Raw genomic sequence first — 21,270 nt, forward strand, 5'->3', positions numbered from 1 at the left:
AACAGAAGAAAATACTATTATTTTATATAAAATAAATTTAAAAATGTTAACACTGAAGACTGAACCATGACACACTGAACCATGACATTTGCAAGTATCCACTCGACACACACCAAAGAATCCCTTACAGTAATTCCCAAACTCACAGTCACGCCAAACAGGACTCTAAACAAGGTTATTTTCATTCAGACATTTTGTCGAACACTTGGTGTGCATGGTTTTATTTGCTTGTTTTGCGTTCCTAATCGTGTTGTTTTTGTGACAGTGGAACTCAGTGATACTACTTTTATGGGGTATGATTTAAATATTCTGTTAACATGTATCTACTACATGATACATGTAGTATTTTATAAACATAATTATAAATTTAAATCGAATATTTTTTTTTGTCATACAAATCGAATATTTTTAATAAATACATTCTATGATAAGATTTGAACATCAATTTCGCTCATTTTTCATGTGAATACAAATTATATCGATTTAAAACGAGTCCAGATTCGAACCCGCATTCGAGCCCGATTACTCGAACTCGCTGAAGATCGAATCGATTGTTGAAGATACGAGAACCTAGGAGTGTTTGTTTTTGGAATTTGAGTAACGAAATTGAAGCCCGAATCATCCTATACCTGTTCGTTTCATCAGTTTCATAAAAAACAAATTGAAATTTTGATTTATGAAAGGTCGAAGAAAAGGGTTTCTGTAAAAATTTTATTTGATTTTCCAGATTATATGCTAATTGTTTGATGATTATGATGGTATGAATAGATTCGTAGGACTTTAAGTTTCAATTTGACATAAATGATGTTGTTAGTCGAATGTTCGGTTTTTTGGCTGGAGTAACCGCCGGTTTCGATTTATTATCGCCGATTTTAAGTTTTGTTTGGCCGGTTGTTTTGAAATCGACAAGTACTGCCGACTTTTTACCGGAATCTAGAGTTTTTCCAGATTCCGGCAGAAATTCCGGTAGGGTTCCGGCCATGTGCTTGACCAAAAGGGGCTTTGATCCTGTGAACCCCTCACCCAATTGTAAAAACCTGTTTCTGATTTAATATTAAATAAAACAAATTAACTTGAAACTAAGCAGAAAACAAAGCAACCTGGCTACAAATATCACTGATGCATTCCCACTAAAGATGAAGCAAGTAAAGAATGCAATATACACACTAACTTGCAGCAAAGAAGAAATATCACTACTGCTGCTATTTTTCAATCACTAATTATCTTGCAGTATGTAAAATATGTTTAAGCAAGCAAAACATTAAAGTATATCTATCTCATTGACACGATCATCGTCATCTTCATCACTGTCAGAAGCATCATCTATCCTCGAGTAAAACGTATCCTCCTGCAAATTTTAAAACAAAAGTCTGAAAACATACCAACTCAAGCTTCAGCTTCTTAATCTTTCCTTGTAACTCAGTAATATGATGCTTTAGTGCCTGGAAATGTTTTAATATAGATCAGAAATAGACTAACAGTCTAGAACATAATCAATTGAGATGCCATACAGAATGCACGTAAAATGTACACTTTCTATTACTTGCTCCAATTTGGGAAATTTTATATATTTTTAAGAGGAAGAACCTTCCTGTTGGACATTTCCTCACGTCTCTGAAGTTCAATTGATCGAGCTAAAGCCTGCCTTCTGGTAAGGAGATTTTTGGGTCTCATGGCAGATACTAGTACTCCACCACTTTCTGCCTCGAGAGCAATGGCAATATGCTTGACTTGAGCAAATCTTTTCCCGTCAACTATTACCTTTACCAGCTCACGATACTTCCAATGCAAGTGCATATTGTCAATGGTTCCGTCAAAAATTCCTCCCAGTCCTTAAACAACCATATAATACTAATCTCAGCTCTTGTTATAAAATCAGAAGGATACTACATTACTACTAGAGTGGGAGCGATTACCTAGAAGCAAAAAAGGCTTCATACCCAGGCCAATCTTATGAAATAGAAATCTCTCCTTGTCACTTAAGGTTGCCAGATCATTAGGGAGTGAAGATGGTTCCAGATAATCCTGCACCTTTTGTAAAGCCTTCTCGGCCTTCTTTACTTTCCTGTTTGCCTGAAGTTTTGAGCATGTGAAACAAAACTTCAGATATGGTATGATGTTTCAAAGTGATTTGCAGGTCATGAAAGGAACACTTGTACTAGTGTATCTAATACTTACCAGAGAAAGCTTCTTCTCAAGATACCTGACCAGAGAAGCATGTCTGGCCAAAGCTGAGTCTTACATTATCTTCTCTCTTTCTTCATCGGTTGGCTGGTTTCCCCAGCGTGAGGTTGCTGCCATGGTCTCATATCCCGGTCTTTTAAAACAGGTCGTATCCCATAAGGAAGAAGTCTGAATGGCCGATTATAACCAGGAACTACATTTGGAAGCAAGTCAGCAAAGACAGGCAGGGAATCACGGCCTGCCCAATCTACTGAAAACCCGAACCGCTTCAAAACAAGGGATGCGCTAGCGCCCCTTGACAGACACTCGGTTTTCTACAAGGGATGTATAAAAACAAACAAGGGATGTTTTCATATTCAACTTTGTCATCTATATTTACAGTTACATTCTCATCTATGCCATGGCTCTAGAACTCTCAATTTAGAAATTCTACGTAATTCTTGCTTAAGCTCTTCAGGAAGCTATAATCTGTCAGGAAAACTTGCGACTTCAGAAGCATGTCTCATTCTATCACTAATATATCATGCAAAATACATAGTGTCTTTTTGAATTAATCAAGGATCCTCAAATTTCTAGACATGATAGGCTATTTAGAGTAGCTCCAGTGTATGATAATTATCGGAACTTATAACAATGATTAGCTACACTATAGATACTTGCACTTACATTCAAATTGTTTTTGATTCTTGTTCTGCATCTATTATTCATTCTCTAAAAGGCTCTCCGGAAGTTTGCAGGCACGCTGAAGTTGAGAACTATGTAGAGTGAACATAAAAAGAATTTAGGCGAAAATGAATCCAATTCTTTCCTAAGCTATAAAGTAATATTGTCATTCATAGTTTGAATGAAGTAATATATATGGTGTAAATTCCTCTTTCATTTTCTATCACAATTTCAACCAAAGTAAATAACAGAACTGATTAACAGGGTAATCAAAATCTTTGGAGCTAAGAATAAATAACAAAACCAAACCATTGTAATCAATATATCCATTTGTACATCAAATTATAATAGAGTCTTCCTCGCACAGCTACGTTGCAGCAAGGACTACAACTATAAATGTTTGAGAAACAAAGCGGCATACAAACTGGGTAATTAAAGAAGCATGTCCTCTGCAAACACATGCATTCAGTTTGGCCGAATTGTGATATGACAAACTCTCACAAGTCCGAGTTTTATTACCATGTGCCTGAAAGAGATATTTATAGTAGTAATAGCAAAACCAAATTAGAAAAAAGATGATAAATTAATTCAGAATTTTTTTATGTAACTTGATAGATTATTGAAAGCTGTCAAGTCGACTAACCTTTTATATACTACTCGTGTAGATAAATCCATTTTCTATTCGTATCAGACCGGGAAAGTCTCTCAATAGTTGATCCTCCAACAAAACCTCATTATCTTTTCGCGGTGACCATAATACTTCAACAGACTGTTTTGATGTAAGAAACAACTCAAAAAAAAGCAATTAAAAAACAGGTATATGAGAAAATTTGTGGACTGTATATTTTTCAGTCAATTACCTGTATTTCATTTATTGGGATACGTTGAAGTGTTTGGAGAACTTCAAAGGAATGAGTACAAGTTCTTCCCTTTTCCTTGAAACATGGGATCAAGTGTTCACGAGTAGCAAGCACCAACACAGTAACCACAGTATACACATTTTCAGTGTTGCTGTTAGATTTAACCATACTGGTCTCGTTTTTATGTTCATCATCCTCGTCTGCATTTTCCAAACTGTTTAACAATGTGTACTCAACGTCGTCTCTCCCAAGCTCTCTGTTTAGAAATTCTTCGAACCACTTTCTTAACATCATCATAGGTGCATAGAGATTCTGCAATATTTTGTGACTTTAGAAGCATGTCTTATTGTGCATTTGAAATAATACTTCTCAAATTTCTAGAAAATTTTAATAGGCTATTCTAATGGACTAGCTATGCAGGCGAAAACACACGCAATGAACTTACAGTTAAATGGGTAAAATGGATAGAGGAATCATTATATTGCAGAAGAGCTTTTACCACCTCTGCAAAATATTTGAAAAGGTTAAAAATTATTATGTAGCTCCGTATTATATATATGCTAAACATGTAATCACAAGCAGCTACAGATGCTTATACATACAATTAACAACTTAACAAAAAAAATAGCCTGACTTAAAACTTTGATATAGACTAAATGCTTTTAATAACCCACATTGCATCAAACTATATACAGATATATCAACCTAGCTAGAAATTACAGAGGATTAACCTGCATCAGAAGTACCTAGAATTTACATCTGCAACCTATTTTACATAATATGGGACAACCAGTAGAATCCATCGTCGTCTTTATGTTCACCATCGTCGTCTGCATTTACCAATGTATTTAACAATGTATACTCAACGTCTTCCATCCGAAGCTCTCTGTTTAGAAATTCTTCGAACCACTTTCTTAATTGCATCATAGGTGCAGTGATACTCTGCAATATTTTGTGACTTTAGAAGCATGTCTTATTATCTATTAGTATATTTTTAAAGAAATTATGGGGCATTTGCAATCATCCCAAGCTAATCTTGATCCTTTATGTTAGAATAAGTGGTATGAACTCTGAAGCATGCACACTTGAGTAAATATAGTGACGTCTCAAGTGAAACATCAAAGTTAGGTCTACAACATACAAACAATTCCAGAGCTTTTAATACACATAAAACCAACAAAGTTCATGTCGATGCAAAAAACATATAGCAATTCCAGAGCTTCCAAATGATGAGGTCAAATTTTTATTGGTTTTTTCCTTATAAATGCTATGAATACCCCTAATTAAAACGTGTCTTGTCATTCACAGGATCCATTTTGGGACCTCTAGAATTTCTCAAATATATGTACCCAACTAAGGTACAACTAAATATGATGTGCAATACATTTTGTGCATTTGAAATAATACTCCGCAAATTTCTAGAAAAAATTAATAGGCTATTCTAATGGACTAGATATGCAGGTGAAAACACACACAATGAACTTACACATAATTTGGTAAAATGGATAGAGGAATCGTTATATTGCAGAAGAGCTTTTACCACCTCTGCAAAATATTTGAAAAGGTAAAAATTATTATGTAGCTCCATATTATATATATGCTAAACCTGTAATCACAAACAGTTATACATGCTTATACTTACAATTGACAACTTAACAAAAAAAAATTAGCCTTACTAAAAACTTTGATATAGACTAAATGCTTTTAATAACCCACATTGCATCAAACTATATACAGATATATCAACCTAGCTAGAAATGACAGTGGACCTTTCATCATTGGCAATGATGATAAAAGAGTATTTACTATTATTTTATGACAACTGATAAAGGATTAACCTGCATCAGAAGTACCTAGAATTTACATCTGCAACCTATTTTACATAATATGGGATAACTAGTAGAATCAATGGGGTACATATCTTCAAACTATTGTTGAGGTATGTTACCTGAACTCTTCATTTCGCCTCAAGTACCCGGTAGGACACTCGACACTCGGACTTATAACTATAGTTCAGTAAGTCTGCTATGTAGTAAATATTAAGTATGTTAGACAGTATATAATTGCATGGACTAGAAGCCGGTAGATTTAAAAAAAAAATCTTGTAGTGAATTTTTATTTAACTATATGATATAAGAATTGTATAGTTAGGAATTGACAGGTTTTTACTAATAACAACCCTCCTTACCCTGCAAAGTTGTTAGGGATTTGTAAAGTTGCAGCAACCATAAACAGGTTAATTCCAGATAGCAAGAGTTAGCGAATCAAAGTTTGTTTGTTTAGTACACCTTTCAATGCGTAGTTACCTAACCAAATTAGCTAACTTGAGGAGTAAAAACTATGAGGGAAAAAAGAGGGTTCTGTCAGTGAGTGCACCTTTCAATACGTAGTTCAGACCGTTTAAGGTTGATACATCTGCATTTTCAGCTAATTTCTTGAGCCTCTTTCGTAATGTGTGCTCCTTGTCTGAAACCGCAACCTTAATGAAGTAGCAAAAGAGAAAAGACACAGAAAAATGAAAATAATATATTCAAAATCTTGATGTGTATTTCAAATACTCACGCACATATTATTGTAAACATTATTGTATAAAAAAGAAGATTTGCATCAAACCTGAAAGAAGAACACACTTCCACGTCGTTTAGACATCATTAATTGGCCCAGATACGGGTGTAGCATGCCATAAAGATTGGCTAGTAGCGTAACAGTCACAGAAGCGCATAATTGAAACACATATGGAAACACATATTTATGTTAATAGATTGACCAGTCTTCTCGCAATTGCAAGAAGGGGAATGGAGACGTAGATGATAACAATGTGGATAATACCGATGATGATCCACCAATTCTATCATAAGAGGCTGCCAATGCAGAATTTCTAGAATACAAGGTATGCATAGTGATAGTAAATGCGAAGAGTAGTCCGTATGATAACAAGGATGCTAAGATTCTAGAGAGCGTATCAACAAATTTGTTACGGTGACAATTAGGGGAGTTTCTAACTTCCCTGGACTTGTTTATCATCATAAGTAATTTGTTAGCATGATTAGCATTGTAGTTATTGTCATGGTTGTCATGTCGATAAATGGAGTCTAGTCGACGGAGGTCCAGCTTATCGACTAGTGGAATAGTCGTAGAATTATACTTATAAACAGAAGAAACCTGCTTATCTACAGTAATTATTCGACGGGAAGGAACAGTAATTGATCTCAAAGAAAATTGATCAAAATTATTCCGGTAAGAACGAATATTAACAAGAGATAATACTTTTCTCGGAGAAAAACAAGAAGAAGACGGCAAATGTAAAACCGTGCCGCCAATTATTCCTGCTGCTGCTACAGATTCCATATATGCCACCGTGAAAGAGGTTGATGATGTTTTTTAGGGTTTTAACCAGCCCCAAATATCAGAAGGACCTTTTCTAAGACATCGGGAAGCTTTTGTGCAGTGGTTGGGCTCTTGTACAATGGAGATTAGGAGTTCAACCCGTGACGTGTGTGTTATTGATTAGCAAAAAAAATATGATTTTAAAGGAATATTAAACAGAAGAAAATACTATTATTTTATATAAAATAAATTTAAAAATGTTAACACTGAAGACTGAACCATGACACACTGAACCATGACATTTGCAAGTATCCACTCGACACACACCAAAGAATCCCTTACAGTAATTCCCAAACTCACAGTCACGCCAAACAGGACTCTAAACAAGGTTATTTTTCATTCAGACATTTTGTCGAACACTTGGTGTGCATGTTTTTATTGCTTGTTTTGCGTTCCTAATCGTGTTGTTTTTGTGACAGTGGAACTCAGTGACACTACTTTTATGGGGTATGATGCTTGGTTACCAACTCCGCCTACAATGCTGTCTACAATGCTGCGTCGTTTGCGTTTATTGGTGACTGCATTTATGAGGTTTGATTTGGTTTTTCGCACATTGTTTTGAATTGGTTCTTTATGCGTGTTTAGCATGAATAAGATACCTTTGTCATTAATGGTTAGGCTTTACGTAAATGGAAGTGGATTTGAGGTAGTTTTAAAGTTTTCTTCGCATGTTTCGTGCAATAAGTGTGTTTCTGAATAATTAGCACAAGTTGGGCCATTTGTTAGAGAGTTAAAATGCGAATTGCGAACCTTGGGCAGTCTTTAGAATGCATAATATAACACAGACTTTATTCTTATCATCATAATATCGTGGTTTGGAGTACCAGAACACAGGCTTCATTATCATAGTTGGAAGAAAAAAAATGAAAGTCATTTGGACACATCAGGTGTTTAATTGAGGTTGATAATTCTGCATAATTAGCCTCTGCTTCATGATGCTCTGTTTTCGGATGCGCTATCACATGTACAACAGTAAAGAAGAAACGATCGACATTATATTGGTTAATTATCTCTCTATCACTTAGCCTATTGCAAAATTATAAAACTAGTAGTAACCATAGAGGTAGCATCATAAATCTTACCAGTTATGCGTATGTATAATTTACTATTATTGAGCAATAAAATATCATTTTTAACTATGAATTTTTTTAACTTTTATGAAAATTATATGCAGCTATATGCTCGGAGACACTTTTTGTTTCCTCCAATAAATATTGAGGAATACAACGATCATGTGATGGCAGTTGTACGTTGTGAGGCTCAGGTGTGGTTTACAATCTCAAGTAATGCTAAACTGCTGCTGTTTAGTTAACCCTTGATATTCAACATCGTTGCAATGAAGTCAAAGATTATACTTATCTCAATGTTTCTGATACGCTGATTGTTTAAAGTCAGGAGTTTTAAATTAATGAAAGCAAGCTGTGATATCCTCTATTTTGGGGGTTAGTAAAGATTTGCAGAATAGTATGTACCTGGAATGCCATGACTCTTTGGGAGATCGAAAAAATGAGTTTTTGGTTTCATTAAAGAGAGAATGGGGAAACGTTGCAAGGGTGGAAAGCCAAGAAAATTTCTCGTGCTGGCAAGACAGTCTTGATCAAAAATGTTGCAACAGCTATTCCGTCGTACTGTATGTCGTCTTTTCTGTTGCCAGAATCGATGTGTAAGAAGATGGAGGTGATGATGAACAAGTACTGGTGGCAATCAGGCTCTACAGATAGAAAGGGTATTAACTGGGTTGCTTGGGGCGGTTTAAGTATGTCTAAGTGCCATGGAGGTCTGGCTTTTCGCAATTTATATCGCTATAATGTTGCTCTCATGGCTAAACATGTCTGGAACTTTATCCATAATCCTAACGCTCTTGTGTCGAGATTTTATAAAGCGAAGTTCTTTTCTAATTCTCACATTCTTCAGGCAAAAGTGAACCCAGGATCAAGTTTTATTTGGCAAGGAATCATTACAGCTAAAAATGAAGTTATGCAGGGCTACAGTTGGATTTTAGGTGATGGAGAATCGATCAACTGTATTCAGGACCCTTGGTTAGCTGGAACAGATGGCTTTAAAGTTGATCAATCCAGGGCGTATGTTGACATTACCATAGTTGTGGCTCGGCTATTACAGCACAATGCAAAAGAATGGAATAGGAGTAAAGTTATAGATATGTTTTCTAGAGATGATGCAGCACTGATTTTGTCCACTCGTATTCCTGCTCTCCCAGCAGTGGATCGTTTTGCCTGGTCAAAATCAAGGGATGGAAAGTACTCAGTCAAGACGGGGTTTCAAATGTGGCATTCTCGGAATATTGGCACTGGCTATGTTACTCAATCGAACGGATGGAGCAAGTTGTGAAAATTAGATCTCCCTCATAAAATGAAGTTGTTTCTATGGCGTTTCTGTAGGAATAATGTTCCTGTTTCATTGAGCACCAAGGGAGTGTGTCTTCCTCTCAGTTGTCTTCTCCATGTTTTCTTCGCTTGCCCCTTTGCACCGGCTTGTTGGCAGTATGCGGGTTCGTATTATGACTTGTCAATGGACGAGTTTTCCCCATCTTGGTTACTTACTAAACTAGAGAGTGTACCCTCTAGTCAAATGTCGCTAATTGCTAGAGTGCTTTGGGGGATTGGTTCTTTCGGAACAAGGTCTGTGAAAACAAAATAGTAACAGCAGCTGTAGCTATGGAATGGAGTGCGAAGACAGTCTCTGATTGGAGGGAGGCCAAAAACAAACGTGCTAACCAAGTAGCAAACAGCTCAAGCACTACTATAAGTGTGCCAGTTGAATGGCAAAAACCAGATTCTGGCCTCAAGCTGAATGTAGATGCAGCAATACAACTGCGAGCAGATTCCTTCTCAATGGGCTTGCTACTTCGGTTCCATGAAGGTGGTTTAGTTGCTGGAAAAACGGTCTGTTAGGCTATGTCACTACGGTGATCGAGGCTGAAGCTCTTGACAGAGTGACCATTGAATCAGATTCCCTAGTCAATATTCGAGCTCTGCAGAATTCGCATGACAACTTGTGGGAAGTCGGTCATATCCTGAATGCCTGTTTTCTTGATTCTAGACCAGGTTATTCCGTTTCATTTGTTAAAAGACAAGCGAATAGGGTTGCTCATTTAGTAGCTAAATTACCATGTTCTTTAAATTGTCAAAATGTGTTAACGCCTCCTTCAGATGTGTTGTTGGAGACTCTCCTGTATGACATTTCTTAGTTATGAAATTTGTCTCTCATTCAAAAAAAAGAAGAAAAACACTGCCTGTGTTGCAATCAGAGGATGACAAGACTATGCGTCAGCAGGTTCGCAGAATAAGCATCACACTAATTAATCCATGTCAATCATTTCGTGGTAATAATCAATGAAAACCTAACAAAAGTGTCCCACTAATCATCTTTTTAGGTGATTAGTACTTTAATCTCATCATTATTTCCCACTTCTTTAGTTGCACAGACTTGAAATTAGCTCTATTGGTGAATGTATTCAGTCCAAAAACACATTTGAATGAACATAACTTTGTTTCTCTTTTTGTCCAAGTAGTGTTAATCAAGGTTTTACTTTTGAGTGACATGTTTATGTAAAATTAAGAACACTTCAAAACACACTCATCATTTCACCACCAATATTTGTTTGTTACGTAAACCAAAAAATATATCACGATTGTCAAGTTTACGATGACCGTAAATGACTGTAAATTATTATGTTTCTCTTTATGCGTAAGTAGAATTAATCAAGATTTTAATTTCGAGTGACATGTTTATGCAAAAGAATGAACACTACAAACACATTTATCGTTTCACCACTATTATTTGGTTGTGACGCTAATAAGATACGAAAGATAGAAATTCCAGTGTAATATGGAATTATCTGTTGACTTTCCATTATGAACCAGACTAAAAATGGCTGCTTTTTTCTGCTATTCCTGAAATAGGCTACCACATCTCTGTCAATTCATGTGCCTCTGTCAGCTTTGTTAACTGTCACTATCAACTGCTATGAGACTGAGCATCCGTTGAAACTTTCATCCGTTGATGACTTTATCCGTTGATGCTCTAGCAGTGCATCCGTTGAAGCTTTCATCCGTTGATGGCTTTATCCGTTGATACTCTAGCAGTTGAAGCTTTATCCGTTGAAGCACTTATCCGTTGATGGATATTATCTGTTGAAGCATTAGAGACATCCGTTGAAGCTTAGTTTCTTATCCGTTGAAGGTCTTCAACATTCGTTGACACTTCTTCACTTATACAAAATTACAAGGCATGAAATATTTACAATTAGCCCTCCTATTTGTACATCCATTAGCAGTCAACATGACTGATTATCTCCTAACAACATCTAAGAATTACAGCTTGAAATCAGAAAGTGAGATGTGCTACAATACCAAACTTATTGCTAAGTAAAGCTACTCCTTCTACGGATAGACAAGATGGTCTTATCCGTTGAGGCTACAAACACTAGATTTCTACTTAAGTATTTTGCTGAACTTATCATCAAACTAATACACATATTCCTAACACTATTAGAGCATCTCCAACGCTAAACACATGTTAGGTATAATATATATGTGTCAGTATATTATACCTAATATGTAAAATATGTATCACTCCAATTTTAAATCCTATTAGGTATAATTTTAGATAACTAAAAATATGCACGCTACATTTGTTGAATCATTTGCCATCATCTATAATTATTTACATCAGTTGTAACTCTTATTCCAACCCATTTAGAATTTTTGACCTCAAACTTGCAGAATATTACCGCTAATGCCACTAATACTTTTTTTCTTGATAGTGGAGTCATTTCTGATTCATTACGTGGGCTGGGTTTCCGTGTGTATCTTTAAAATTGTGAGTCATGAGGATTTAACCACGGAGCAAAGTAATAACAAGATTAAAGCTTTATAAAGAAGCCGTGTTTTCAAAATTTGAAATTCAAACATGGGAAAATTTTCCCCAAATGGAATTATTCAAAAACTTCAAATACAAAGCTCTTCTTATCTCTTTTCCAAATTCGAATTGAATTTTTTTTTTGACTCTTCCATTATTTTCTCTTCTTTTGTAGGTTTTGGAGTGAAATTATTTTTCGATGAAACGACGATCCAAAGTTCTTTTACCCCATTCAGAAAGTCCTTTCCGCCGGACGACTCGTAGGAGGTGAGAAGGGCCTTACTCCATCCCACACAGTGTATTACTTTCGGCCCTACCATGCAACATCTACCTACACAACCTCGATCATGAAACATGATTTATATGTTCATATTTCTAGGAACTGTTTTCTTTAGTCTACTTAAATATATTTACAATCCCTTCTTACATTATTTTAGATATATGCATCTTTAATTTTAAAAATATTGGAGCACTCAGAAATAAGAGAGTGCCTTCAAGAAGTTTAAATTATCGGGAATCGAGTAATCTTTTGTTACTACTATGATTTGTTCTTGATTCCGAATCTTCTTAATGGTTTGTATTGGTGTTTTTAATTCGATATCTACGAAATATAACAATTTGTTCTTTTTAAAAATTTTGATCATTTAAAATTCGCCCTTCAAGTGTTTGATTTAAGTTCTAATAGAATTTCTCATTATTATTTTATTGTTCGAACCTCTAATAAGTATTGTAATATCTAATGTTTAAATAGTTTTATTGAGTTTTTCCTAATGTTCACTCATGAATTTTGACGTATGTTCATTTTGCAGGTTGATTTTCTTATCTCATGGAGTCTTCACTTATATTTGTGTGTAAGTTTGGATTTCTGTATTCAGAGTATTTGTTTAACGATGTAATTCAATTGTTTGTATTGGTAAGATTTAGTTACTTCTTTTTCATGTATGATAAAAGTTCCGATACAAACTTTTGGTTTTTGTTTCAGTTTCAATTTCATCTTGCTGCAACTCTTTACATGCTTATTTGTTGAATGTTTGAACAAATAGCTCTTTGTTATTGTAGTATGTTTCCTTTGTTTCCTTATTTCTGTAAAGTACGTGGGATAACATAGATATTTTCTTGATAGTGGTTTTTTCATTCTGAATTTGATTAAAATTTTCTAATATGAACATCACTACATCTCATGTTCTTTTATTTTTATTCAAGATGTTTAGTTCACTACCAACATATACATTTTGTTGAGAGATGAAAAACACCTTTCTTTGGTGATGCTAGACTAATGGAAAGATTTTTGGATGGGAGGATCTCATACCTTTTAAGATGGTAAAAGTCGTTCTCATCACATCCAAAAGATCTTTGTGTTCCCAAGGTTTTTCAGCTACATTTAAGTGGTGTCCTTTTTGGTATATATGAGTAGAATGCCATTTTAATTTTCTTCTTTTAACATTTATAATATTGCAGATAACTCATCTTTTTCTAATATTTTCGTAAAGGACCGGTCTGTAAGGTGTACATTCTGTAACTCTTGAGCTTTTTATGTACTTCCTACTTTTATTTGGGAATAGTCTGGCATGCTTATTTTACACAGGTATAATATGCTCCTTCTATTTGCAATATAATATCGTGCTCTAAATCATGTTGTATATAATGTGACTTTCCATTTTTACTCAATCTGTAAAACTATAATTGACTCTATCACTGACTAACTAATTGACAACATATCTTTATACAAAATAAAAATTGGTTATTGACAATGTAAGCGAAGTGGAGGTGAGTCGGCAATGTGGTGTGAGATACTTATATGCATCTTAATAGTTTTGTTAAAGCATCTGATGTTTTGAGTTGTCTACGCTCTTTTATATCCATATTTCAGGAATTTTGACAAGGTCAGGGGAGAATCTTCTGCTTAACTACTTACGAAGATGGTATTTGAATTTGAGGGGAGGATAACAAAGAAAAATGTTCCAGAAATAATATAATTGATGATGGTGGAGCTTCATGTATCCGAGGTCACATAATATACCGACAAAATGCATATAATCTGGAGAAACAATGGCTATTTAGAAGATCCTACAAGACATGAGATATAAAAATTATGAATTGTAGTTCATATACTCGATGAATCATTCGAATGTATTTGGTCTAAAACATTATTTCTTTTCAACTACCAACAATGATAATGAGATGTTTCTTATTTAGTAATGGAATCCATGTATATAATGTTGAATAAGCCAGGCATTTTTCAATATTTTCGACACTTCGCAATTTCGCATAGCACTTCACTGAATGTCACAATTCTAACACAAAAAATGAACGTAATTTTTTTATATGGGTTTTGGGAATACAGTGTTTTAGTATATTCAGGTAAACTAGGCATATTCAATGTAAAATGTAAAAGAACATTTGCACGTCTATATCTCTAAATCTGATGACTACAATTGATCAAACCAAGTTTTGAACTTAAGTGCAACATTTTTTATTCAATATCGGTAAAAGAACCAAGACCTAATCAATCACTGCAAGCGAGTAACATACAAGCGGCTTTTGACTACTTTTATTTATACTCTGTAATCTTAGAGTCAAACTATTACACCACAAACATTAATTGAAATTATGTTTGCCAAGTTTTGGAATAAAAAACACTTTGACATATTCAGTTGATTGTTGTTAACTATAACATGAAATCAACACCCTGCGAAGCGGGCATCCATGATAGTTCAATATATATGTTTGGAGTAGTAATTGTATCTAGTTAATACTATTAGCGATAAGTACATACTTGTTCATTGATTATAATATATCAGTTTAATTGTTTTTGTAATTTTGGTACCGTCCCTGATTAAGTAAATTTTATATTATTTGTCTCTTAAAACATGCTCTGCTTTTTATAATTATTATATTTTATTGATCCATGCACTAGTGTTGTATGTTATTATAATATTATTTTAATAAATTATCATATATTAAGTTGTTAGTATTGGAATTGGTCACCACGTTAATTTGTTTGGCTAGTTGTTTATATGAACTTGTGTTGCACCTTTGGTTGAGACATATGACATTTCATTTATATATAGATTGGGCCGGTGACATTAGTTTGCCATGAATCACTGGTTAGAGAAACAATGATACATTACGTGCATGTATTATCGTAATTATAACATGTTCGGGTAATTTTATTATGTTGCTGGGTGTGACGTGCAAGATAATTAATTAATTATTTGTTTTAATTTAAATGATATATAGGATTTGTCTGTCTTCATTTTTCGGTGTTCAGTCACTTTCGATATAAGTGACTTTTCGTTACTCACTTAAGTTATTAATCTGTTTTGCAATAATTTGTTCGAATTGATTTCTGAAAAAAATGTGATATCGAAAATAGAATATAGAAAGTAATTTGATAGAATTCCCCGGTTTTAGATTATGTATCGAATTATAGAACCTGATCACTGGTTAGTGTGATACATAGAACATAGAACTAGTTTTACGCACGTTCCGGAACACATATATGCCTTGTTGAGATTGTCTTAACGAGAGCGTAAACTAGCCCCCATCGAATCATCGAATTATAGAGCCGTGTCGCAGGCATAATGCGACCGTAATTTAGAACTGTGGGAATATAATATTTTGTTCTGTTAAAAATTATTTGATCGATTTAGAAATTTAGAATTTTTGAACTTATTAAAAAATTATATTTTGGAGCCGTTATACGAAGGTCACTTGCTGGGCGTTGCAGCTCATTGTTTTAACATATTTCAGGTTTGAGCTTTGGAAGCAAAAGATGTGATCTACGTGAATTTTGATGCTATTTGATTTAGATGCATTTATTTGAAAAGACTTGTAATAACTCGAATTTTTGAGACATTGTAAAACGTTTAAATGAATAGTAACCCTAGCGGACAGGAAAAACTTTTGAGCCCACACTATGTAATGCATGAGAAAACGAGTTTTGGAGTTGATATTACGATTATACGTATCAAATGAGTGTATATAAACGCTATTAGTTTTCGAAAAAAATGAACTTTGAAAAACGACCGTATTTACGACTCATCGAGGATTACGGGAATCACAATATAATTACGAGATTAAAACCCTACGGATTTATATTCAAGTATGATAATTAAAAATATAAGGAATAAATACGAAAGGAATTACGTCGCGAACCATTTACGAGTAAGTATTACGAAAACGTTTAAGCAACCGAGCGAACACGTAAATGATTCCATAAACGTAACGCACTAACTAAACCATAGTAAGGAAGTAACCATGGTTACTTCATCAAATAGTGAGCTAACCATAGGATGATCAAGCTAGCTAGCAAAATAGTGTGCTAAGAAAGCTAACCATGTAGTTTAGCTTGTAAGCTAGCAAGCTACAATGATTTGTCCCCAAGATTTGCTACAAAGAATAAACCTAGAATTGCTATACTAGGAAGAATAAAATCAAGTTCAAGGTATCACCCCATCTTCCTAGAAGCAACCTAGCAAATCAATTAAGCTAAGCAACCAATCAAGTATAAATATACCCCCCCCCCCCCTTCATCTTGTTTCCATTCGGCAATTTGAAGAAAAGAAGGGGAATTCAAATTCAAAACTCAAAGTTCTAGCTCTTGTTAAATTCTCCCATTAATTCTCAAGCCTCATAACAATTAAACTAAGGTAAGAAAATTCTTTCATCTATTTTATCAAGGTTTTATGGGTAAAATAAAATCAAGAAACTCACTAGTGAATAGTATGAATAGTAACCTCTCTTTGGTTTCTTGATTTCAATGGTGGTTTTAGTTCCAAAAATCATACCAAGCACTTCCAAGCCTCCACCATCCTCAAGAACACATCTCAAGCTTTCAAAAAAGGTAAAAATCTTTGGCCCAACTTTATTTAAGTTTAATTTTTAAGATCCATTTAGTATGTGATAGTGAACCTAGTTTAATGAGTGGTATTGATGAAATTTTGGTGTTTAAGATAAGTAGATTTAAGGTTGATTGTTGTTGCCTCAAGAACATGATGTTCTTGAGAGGAGTTTGTGTGTTGGTTATGGAATGATGATTGTTGGTGGTTGTGTTAAGAGTTAGGGCGTAAACAAAACCCCGATCGTAAACGTAACTTTATTAAAACCAACAAATTGTAACTTTAAGTTTCTGCAGAAAGTCTCGAAGTTGTAAACTGTAGTTTTTTTGAAAAATAACCCTTTTTAGTATAGAAAATGTTATAAGGATCGTTTAGCCGCTTGAATCGCTTGATTCCGATTTACGGATCAAAAGTTATGGTCGTTTTACTAAAAGTGATTTACACGACGAAAACTGCTACAAATCACGAACTTTGAAAATATAAAGGATCGACTTAAAAGTGTTCATAAATAATGAAATTTTACAGAGAGTAAAAATTGAGTTTCCTAACTTCCATAAAAATTTCAAGTGAAAATAATGATTTTTCAATTTTATAAAAATGTCGGAGCCGAGACCACGCGAGTAGAAACCGTAAGAATCCATAAGCGGAGCCGACGACGATAATAAGAATGAACCTAAGATACTTAGAAAAATGAAGTGACAATGATGTAAATAAGGAATTAAAAGGATAATAAGGGTAATATAAGCTGAGAGGGTGCATAATAAGTAGAGCATGAGTGAGAGTTGCCGTAAATTAGAACGGAACCTAACGAAATAAAATATGTTTATGGTTATAGATTTCCGAGCGGAACCTAGAGCATCCTCCACCTCGAGATACCCAGGCAAGTTTACGAAACCAACTCCATTTTAATGTTGTGTTGTGAAAGGATTATTTTACTATCATTGCATAAATACCATGCTTGCCATGATACATAGTTGTTGAATTTTCGCATAATGTAGCGATGTTGTACGATAAGTATATATCGTGAAATATTTATTTCGCTTTAAGCGTGACATATTATATGAGACCGAGAGTCGGTCGGGATTTAAGATAAAACTAGGGAATCATTCCGGTAATATTATAGGACGGTTATAAGTCCATAGTAGTACGTTTTAAAAGGGACTCAACGTCCACTTACGAAACATTAAAATCCCTCGAACTTTTATTAAAACGATTTCCCAAGGATCATATTCCCTCAACTATATTTTATTGATTCGAATAATAAATATTATATACTTATTCTTTTATCATGGGTGTAGTATACCCCAGCAATTATTTATTTCAAACCCGATTACTCATTAAAGATTATTAATTGCGTAAACATAAACTAGTTGAGGAATATTTTTTTAAATATTCTCTTAGAGAGCAAACTCATTCGAGGTTTAATTATTTATCGATTATCATTTATTAATTATTATTTATTAAAGGGTTTATTTTGATTTAAAATCATAGATCCTGATTTAAAACATACTTTCTGATTTCGGGAAATCATCCGAGTAATTTCAGATCATCGGAGAATATTATCCCGACTTATTTAATATTTTGAATATAGTTTCAAGGAGAAACTTTTCCCCCTTATTTAATTATCTGTTGACAACGTCAACTCACATCCTTAGTACTTCCTCCGAAACTTCGGAAGTACACACACATATATATATATATAGTAAAACTATGCCTATCAACAAGGAAAACGCTTGGAGGAACTTCGATGTGGTTCGAGTTCTCGAGATATGATAGGATTTCCTAAAGGACAAGGAAGGGGTAGGATCCAAGTACTTCGTGTATTGGATAGACTACTGGTACCGTAGGAGACGGTACAATATGTACCTATGGACCTGCGAAGTGTGTGTATATCCGAAATGAGGACACATAGCCCGTATGCGGCAAGGGTGATAACCGATATGTGAAGGTGTCGTCCCTCTATTAGTAGAAAAGGTTACTTTTATCGCAGTACGACTGATCATCGTATGCGATGGCTCCAACGAATGTCATAATTCTTCCAATTGGAATTGAGATGCAATATCGTAACCCAAGCCTAGGTGCTGAGATTACTATTAAGGTATTCACAGGATATTAAAATCCCTTAAAGAATTGTTTTCATAAGAAGGTGTGTATCACCAAGGAAAACTATTTTCAAATAAAATATAATTATCATATATGATGTTATCATACAGACATTTTCATACTATACATTATTATGCTGGGCATTATAGCTCACACTTGTTTTCTTAAATTGACACAACACAACAGTGAATCAAGATGCCTGCCATGAGAACCACAGCCAGGAAACGGGTAGGAAATGGCCAGCTGTTCCGTAGATTGTTTGGTGTTGTACCACTGGTAGTCAGAATAAGTTGGATTAGTTTTCAGTTGTTTATAGTTCGACTTATTTATAAGTATGACTTATGTAAGGTAAGAAATAAGAAACGTATATTTGGCCGGCGGACTAGCCTTACCTAAAGGTCACTCCCCGGTAAGATTAATTACTTTTGGGTTGTAATAAATATCACTTGATGGTTGACAATTACTCTAGTTATGATGGTTCGTTTCCAAGACAATAACATGTAAGTGTGTGTGTGATAAGTGTGGGGTCGTGAAGCGTGAGTATTTATATAATGTAGTGTGAGTTGTGTGAGTTTAGATGGCGTGGCCTCCGAGACTCCTGACCCCGGGTTTTGGGGCGCCACATAAATGGTATCAAAGCCTTAGGTTATCAAATCTCGGAAATGATAGGATATAAAATATGTAGACATAGGAATAATAAAATAATCAATTAGAACTCAAGTCGAGTTCGTCGTCGGGCTACACGGGTAGTCTTGACTGTTTTACCCTCAAGGGAATTCCGACTCTAAGTTAGTAACATATTGCTTATTGTGTCAGGTACCAGTGGAGCCTAGGAGGGAGATTGATCATGTTGATGATGTCATGGTCCCTGAGCGTGACCCTATTCCCGAGCCAGAGAGCCCACCCATTGATGATTCAGATGATGACCCTACTGAGGATGTCCTAGAGGAGGAGACTGAGCTTCCTGTCCCCATAGCTAATGGCGAAGTCTGGAGAGATGTAGAGATGTACCCTCACCCGCCTATTCGCTCTCCTACACCACCCCCAGGGATTCAAAGCCCTATGCCCTATACTGATTATGATGAGGAGGAGGCGATACGTGCACAGTTCCACGAGGTTCATGACATATCCTCTAGCGACCCAGAATCACCTCTACCACTACCGGCGACCATGCATGTAGTTGTACACGACTGGATAGTGGGTCAGCTTAACGCTGAGATCACTGCAGCATCTGCTCGCATTGCGGAGTTATGTCAGGCACTGACAGCTGAGAGAGCCACCCGACTAGGATACCTAGGAGATTTCAGAGCTGCTTCCTTAGCCATAGCCCGCAGAGAGATCGATGGGATCGAACTCCGTACCAGGGTTCAGATGAGGATGACAGCGGTGAGAGGATACATCCCGGTAGTTGATGCAGAGCTGATGATTGCAGGAGCGATGAGGAGGGTGCGTGACCTCACTCGCAGTGATAGTGACTGAGAGACTAGTGACGAGATATGGACCTTGAAGAAGGCTGGGTGACTTGTCACCAATTTTGATAGGATAGCTAGTAGTAGATAGCGTTCCTAGCCCTTCAGGTTACACGACTTATGTATTTTCATTTCAGTATTCAGGACTAGTAGTGATGTATTATAATCAGGCATGTATGAACTCAACTAGTTGTTTCGTTCCCCAAGATATAAATGGGAGATCTTATTAATATATATCTAAGCAGTTATTAAGAAATGATTTTTATATTATTGCACTTTATAAAAACCTGCTAAGTAATAAATGACATGCTTGCATATGAATAAAATAATCCAACTGTTATAATTTCAACTATGTTGACCAATTTTCAATATTAGAACAATGTCACCCCGTGGAAGAGGAACCAGGGCACAGCCTGCAGAATCCGTTAACCAACAACGAGGTGAACCTGACCCTGTAGTGAATGAGGAAAGTGAAGAAGACCTAGACTATAATGAATATGATGAGGAAGAATATGTAGAAGAAGAGGCTGAGGATGTCCATCAGGGAGGAAACCCCATGAATGAATTTATGGAGTTGTTAAAAGCAAATCTGAACCAACAGCCTATTCCACCACAGCCACATGCTACCCAACAGACTGCAACTACTGCCTTTAGAGCCTTCAAATCTCTCAAACCCCCAGAGTTTCTAGGATCTGCCGACCCCGTTGAAGCACGGGCCTGGCTCAAGGAGATAGAAAAGTCCTTCGAGATACTAGGAGTTGAGGAACGACATAAGACCATTTTCGCTTCTTACATGCTGAAAGGAGAAGCTAACTACTGGTGGGAGTCCAAACGAAACCTAGAAACTGATGTTGTGATTCCATGGGATAGATTTACTCGACT

At 35.4% G+C, this 21,270-nt stretch overlaps 2 protein-coding genes and 1 long non-coding RNA gene across 9 annotated transcripts; 1 reads left to right on the top strand and 2 right to left on the bottom strand.

Annotated features, from left to right (window-relative positions):
* Nucleotides 1-1,085: 1,085 nt before the first annotated feature.
* Nucleotides 1,086-2,316, bottom strand: LOC141701960 (CRM-domain containing factor CFM3, chloroplastic/mitochondrial-like). Of its 2 annotated transcripts, none has more exons than XM_074505646.1 (4): nucleotides 2,179-2,316; nucleotides 1,917-2,073; nucleotides 1,588-1,832; nucleotides 1,086-1,348 (listed from the first exon to the last, which is right to left on the bottom strand). In XM_074505646.1, the coding sequence occupies exons 2-4, from the start codon at nucleotides 1,936-1,938 to the stop codon at nucleotides 1,262-1,264; spliced, it is 354 nt and encodes a 117-aa protein (XP_074361747.1). In that variant the 5' UTR covers nucleotides 1,939-2,073; nucleotides 2,179-2,316; the 3' UTR covers nucleotides 1,086-1,261. The 2 variants fall into 2 exon arrangements, with proteins under 2 accessions (XP_074361747.1, XP_074361746.1); XM_074505645.1 differs by having other exon boundaries at nucleotides 1,092-1,442.
* Nucleotides 2,317-3,138: 822 nt separating this feature from the next.
* On the bottom strand, nucleotides 3,139-7,955 carry LOC141701959 (FLUCTUATING-LIGHT-ACCLIMATION protein 1, chloroplastic-like). Of its 6 annotated transcripts, none has more exons than XM_074505642.1 (8): nucleotides 6,975-7,247; nucleotides 6,084-6,186; nucleotides 5,194-5,252; nucleotides 4,439-4,649; nucleotides 4,153-4,211; nucleotides 3,708-4,019; nucleotides 3,491-3,616; nucleotides 3,139-3,373 (listed from the first exon to the last, which is right to left on the bottom strand). In XM_074505642.1, exons 1-4 carry the CDS (start codon nucleotides 7,053-7,055, stop codon nucleotides 4,479-4,481), a joined length of 414 nt encoding a protein of 137 aa, XP_074361743.1. In that variant the 5' UTR covers nucleotides 7,056-7,247; the 3' UTR covers nucleotides 3,139-3,373; nucleotides 3,491-3,616; nucleotides 3,708-4,019; nucleotides 4,153-4,211; nucleotides 4,439-4,478. The 6 variants fall into 6 exon arrangements, 4 of the variants coding, with proteins under 4 accessions (XP_074361743.1, XP_074361742.1, XP_074361744.1 ...); XM_074505641.1 differs by having other exon boundaries at nucleotides 4,454-4,649; nucleotides 6,975-7,220; XM_074505643.1 differs by lacking the exon at nucleotides 6,975-7,247 and adding an exon at nucleotides 6,321-6,447 and having other exon boundaries at nucleotides 4,454-4,649.
* On the top strand, nucleotides 7,306-10,324 carry LOC141701961 (uncharacterized). Its single transcript, XR_012566943.1, has 3 exons — nucleotides 7,306-7,422; nucleotides 7,514-7,625; nucleotides 8,269-10,324. It is a non-coding gene; the product is annotated as an uncharacterized LOC141701961 (long non-coding RNA).
* Nucleotides 10,325-21,270: the final 10,946 nt, after the last annotated feature.

Source organism: Apium graveolens, unplaced genomic scaffold (assembly GCF_009905375.1).
Source record: "Apium graveolens cultivar Ventura unplaced genomic scaffold, ASM990537v1 ctg4473, whole genome shotgun sequence".
Taxonomy (NCBI): domain Eukaryota; kingdom Viridiplantae; phylum Streptophyta; class Magnoliopsida; order Apiales; family Apiaceae; genus Apium; species Apium graveolens.

What these genes read in the sequence shown, in the direction of transcription:
- LOC141701960 (XM_074505645.1), bottom strand. Translation starts at nt 1,938, where the DNA reads ATGAAGCCTTTTTTGCTTCTAG. An exon ending in GAAGCCTTTTTTGCTTCTAG is followed by an intron (nt 1,833 to 1,916) that starts GTAATCGCTCCC and finishes TGGTTGTTTAAG; the next exon opens with GACTGGGAGGAATTTTTGAC. An exon ending in AGGAAATGTCCAACAGGAAG is followed by an intron (nt 1,443 to 1,587) that starts GTTCTTCCTCTT and finishes AAACATTTCCAG; the next exon opens with GCACTAAAGCATCATATTAC.
- LOC141701959 (XM_074505642.1), bottom strand. Translation starts at nt 7,055, where the DNA reads ATGGAATCTGTAGCAGCAGCAGGAATAATTGGCGGCACGGTTTTACAT. An exon ending in CTTGTTTTTCTCCGAGAAAA is followed by an intron (nt 6,187 to 6,974) that starts GTATTATCTCTT and finishes TACTTCATTAAG; the next exon opens with GTTGCGGTTTCAGACAAGGA. An exon ending in TCCATTTTACCAAATTATGT is followed by an intron (nt 4,650 to 5,193) that starts GTAAGTTCATTG and finishes AAAATATTGCAG; the next exon opens with AGTATCACTGCACCTATGAT.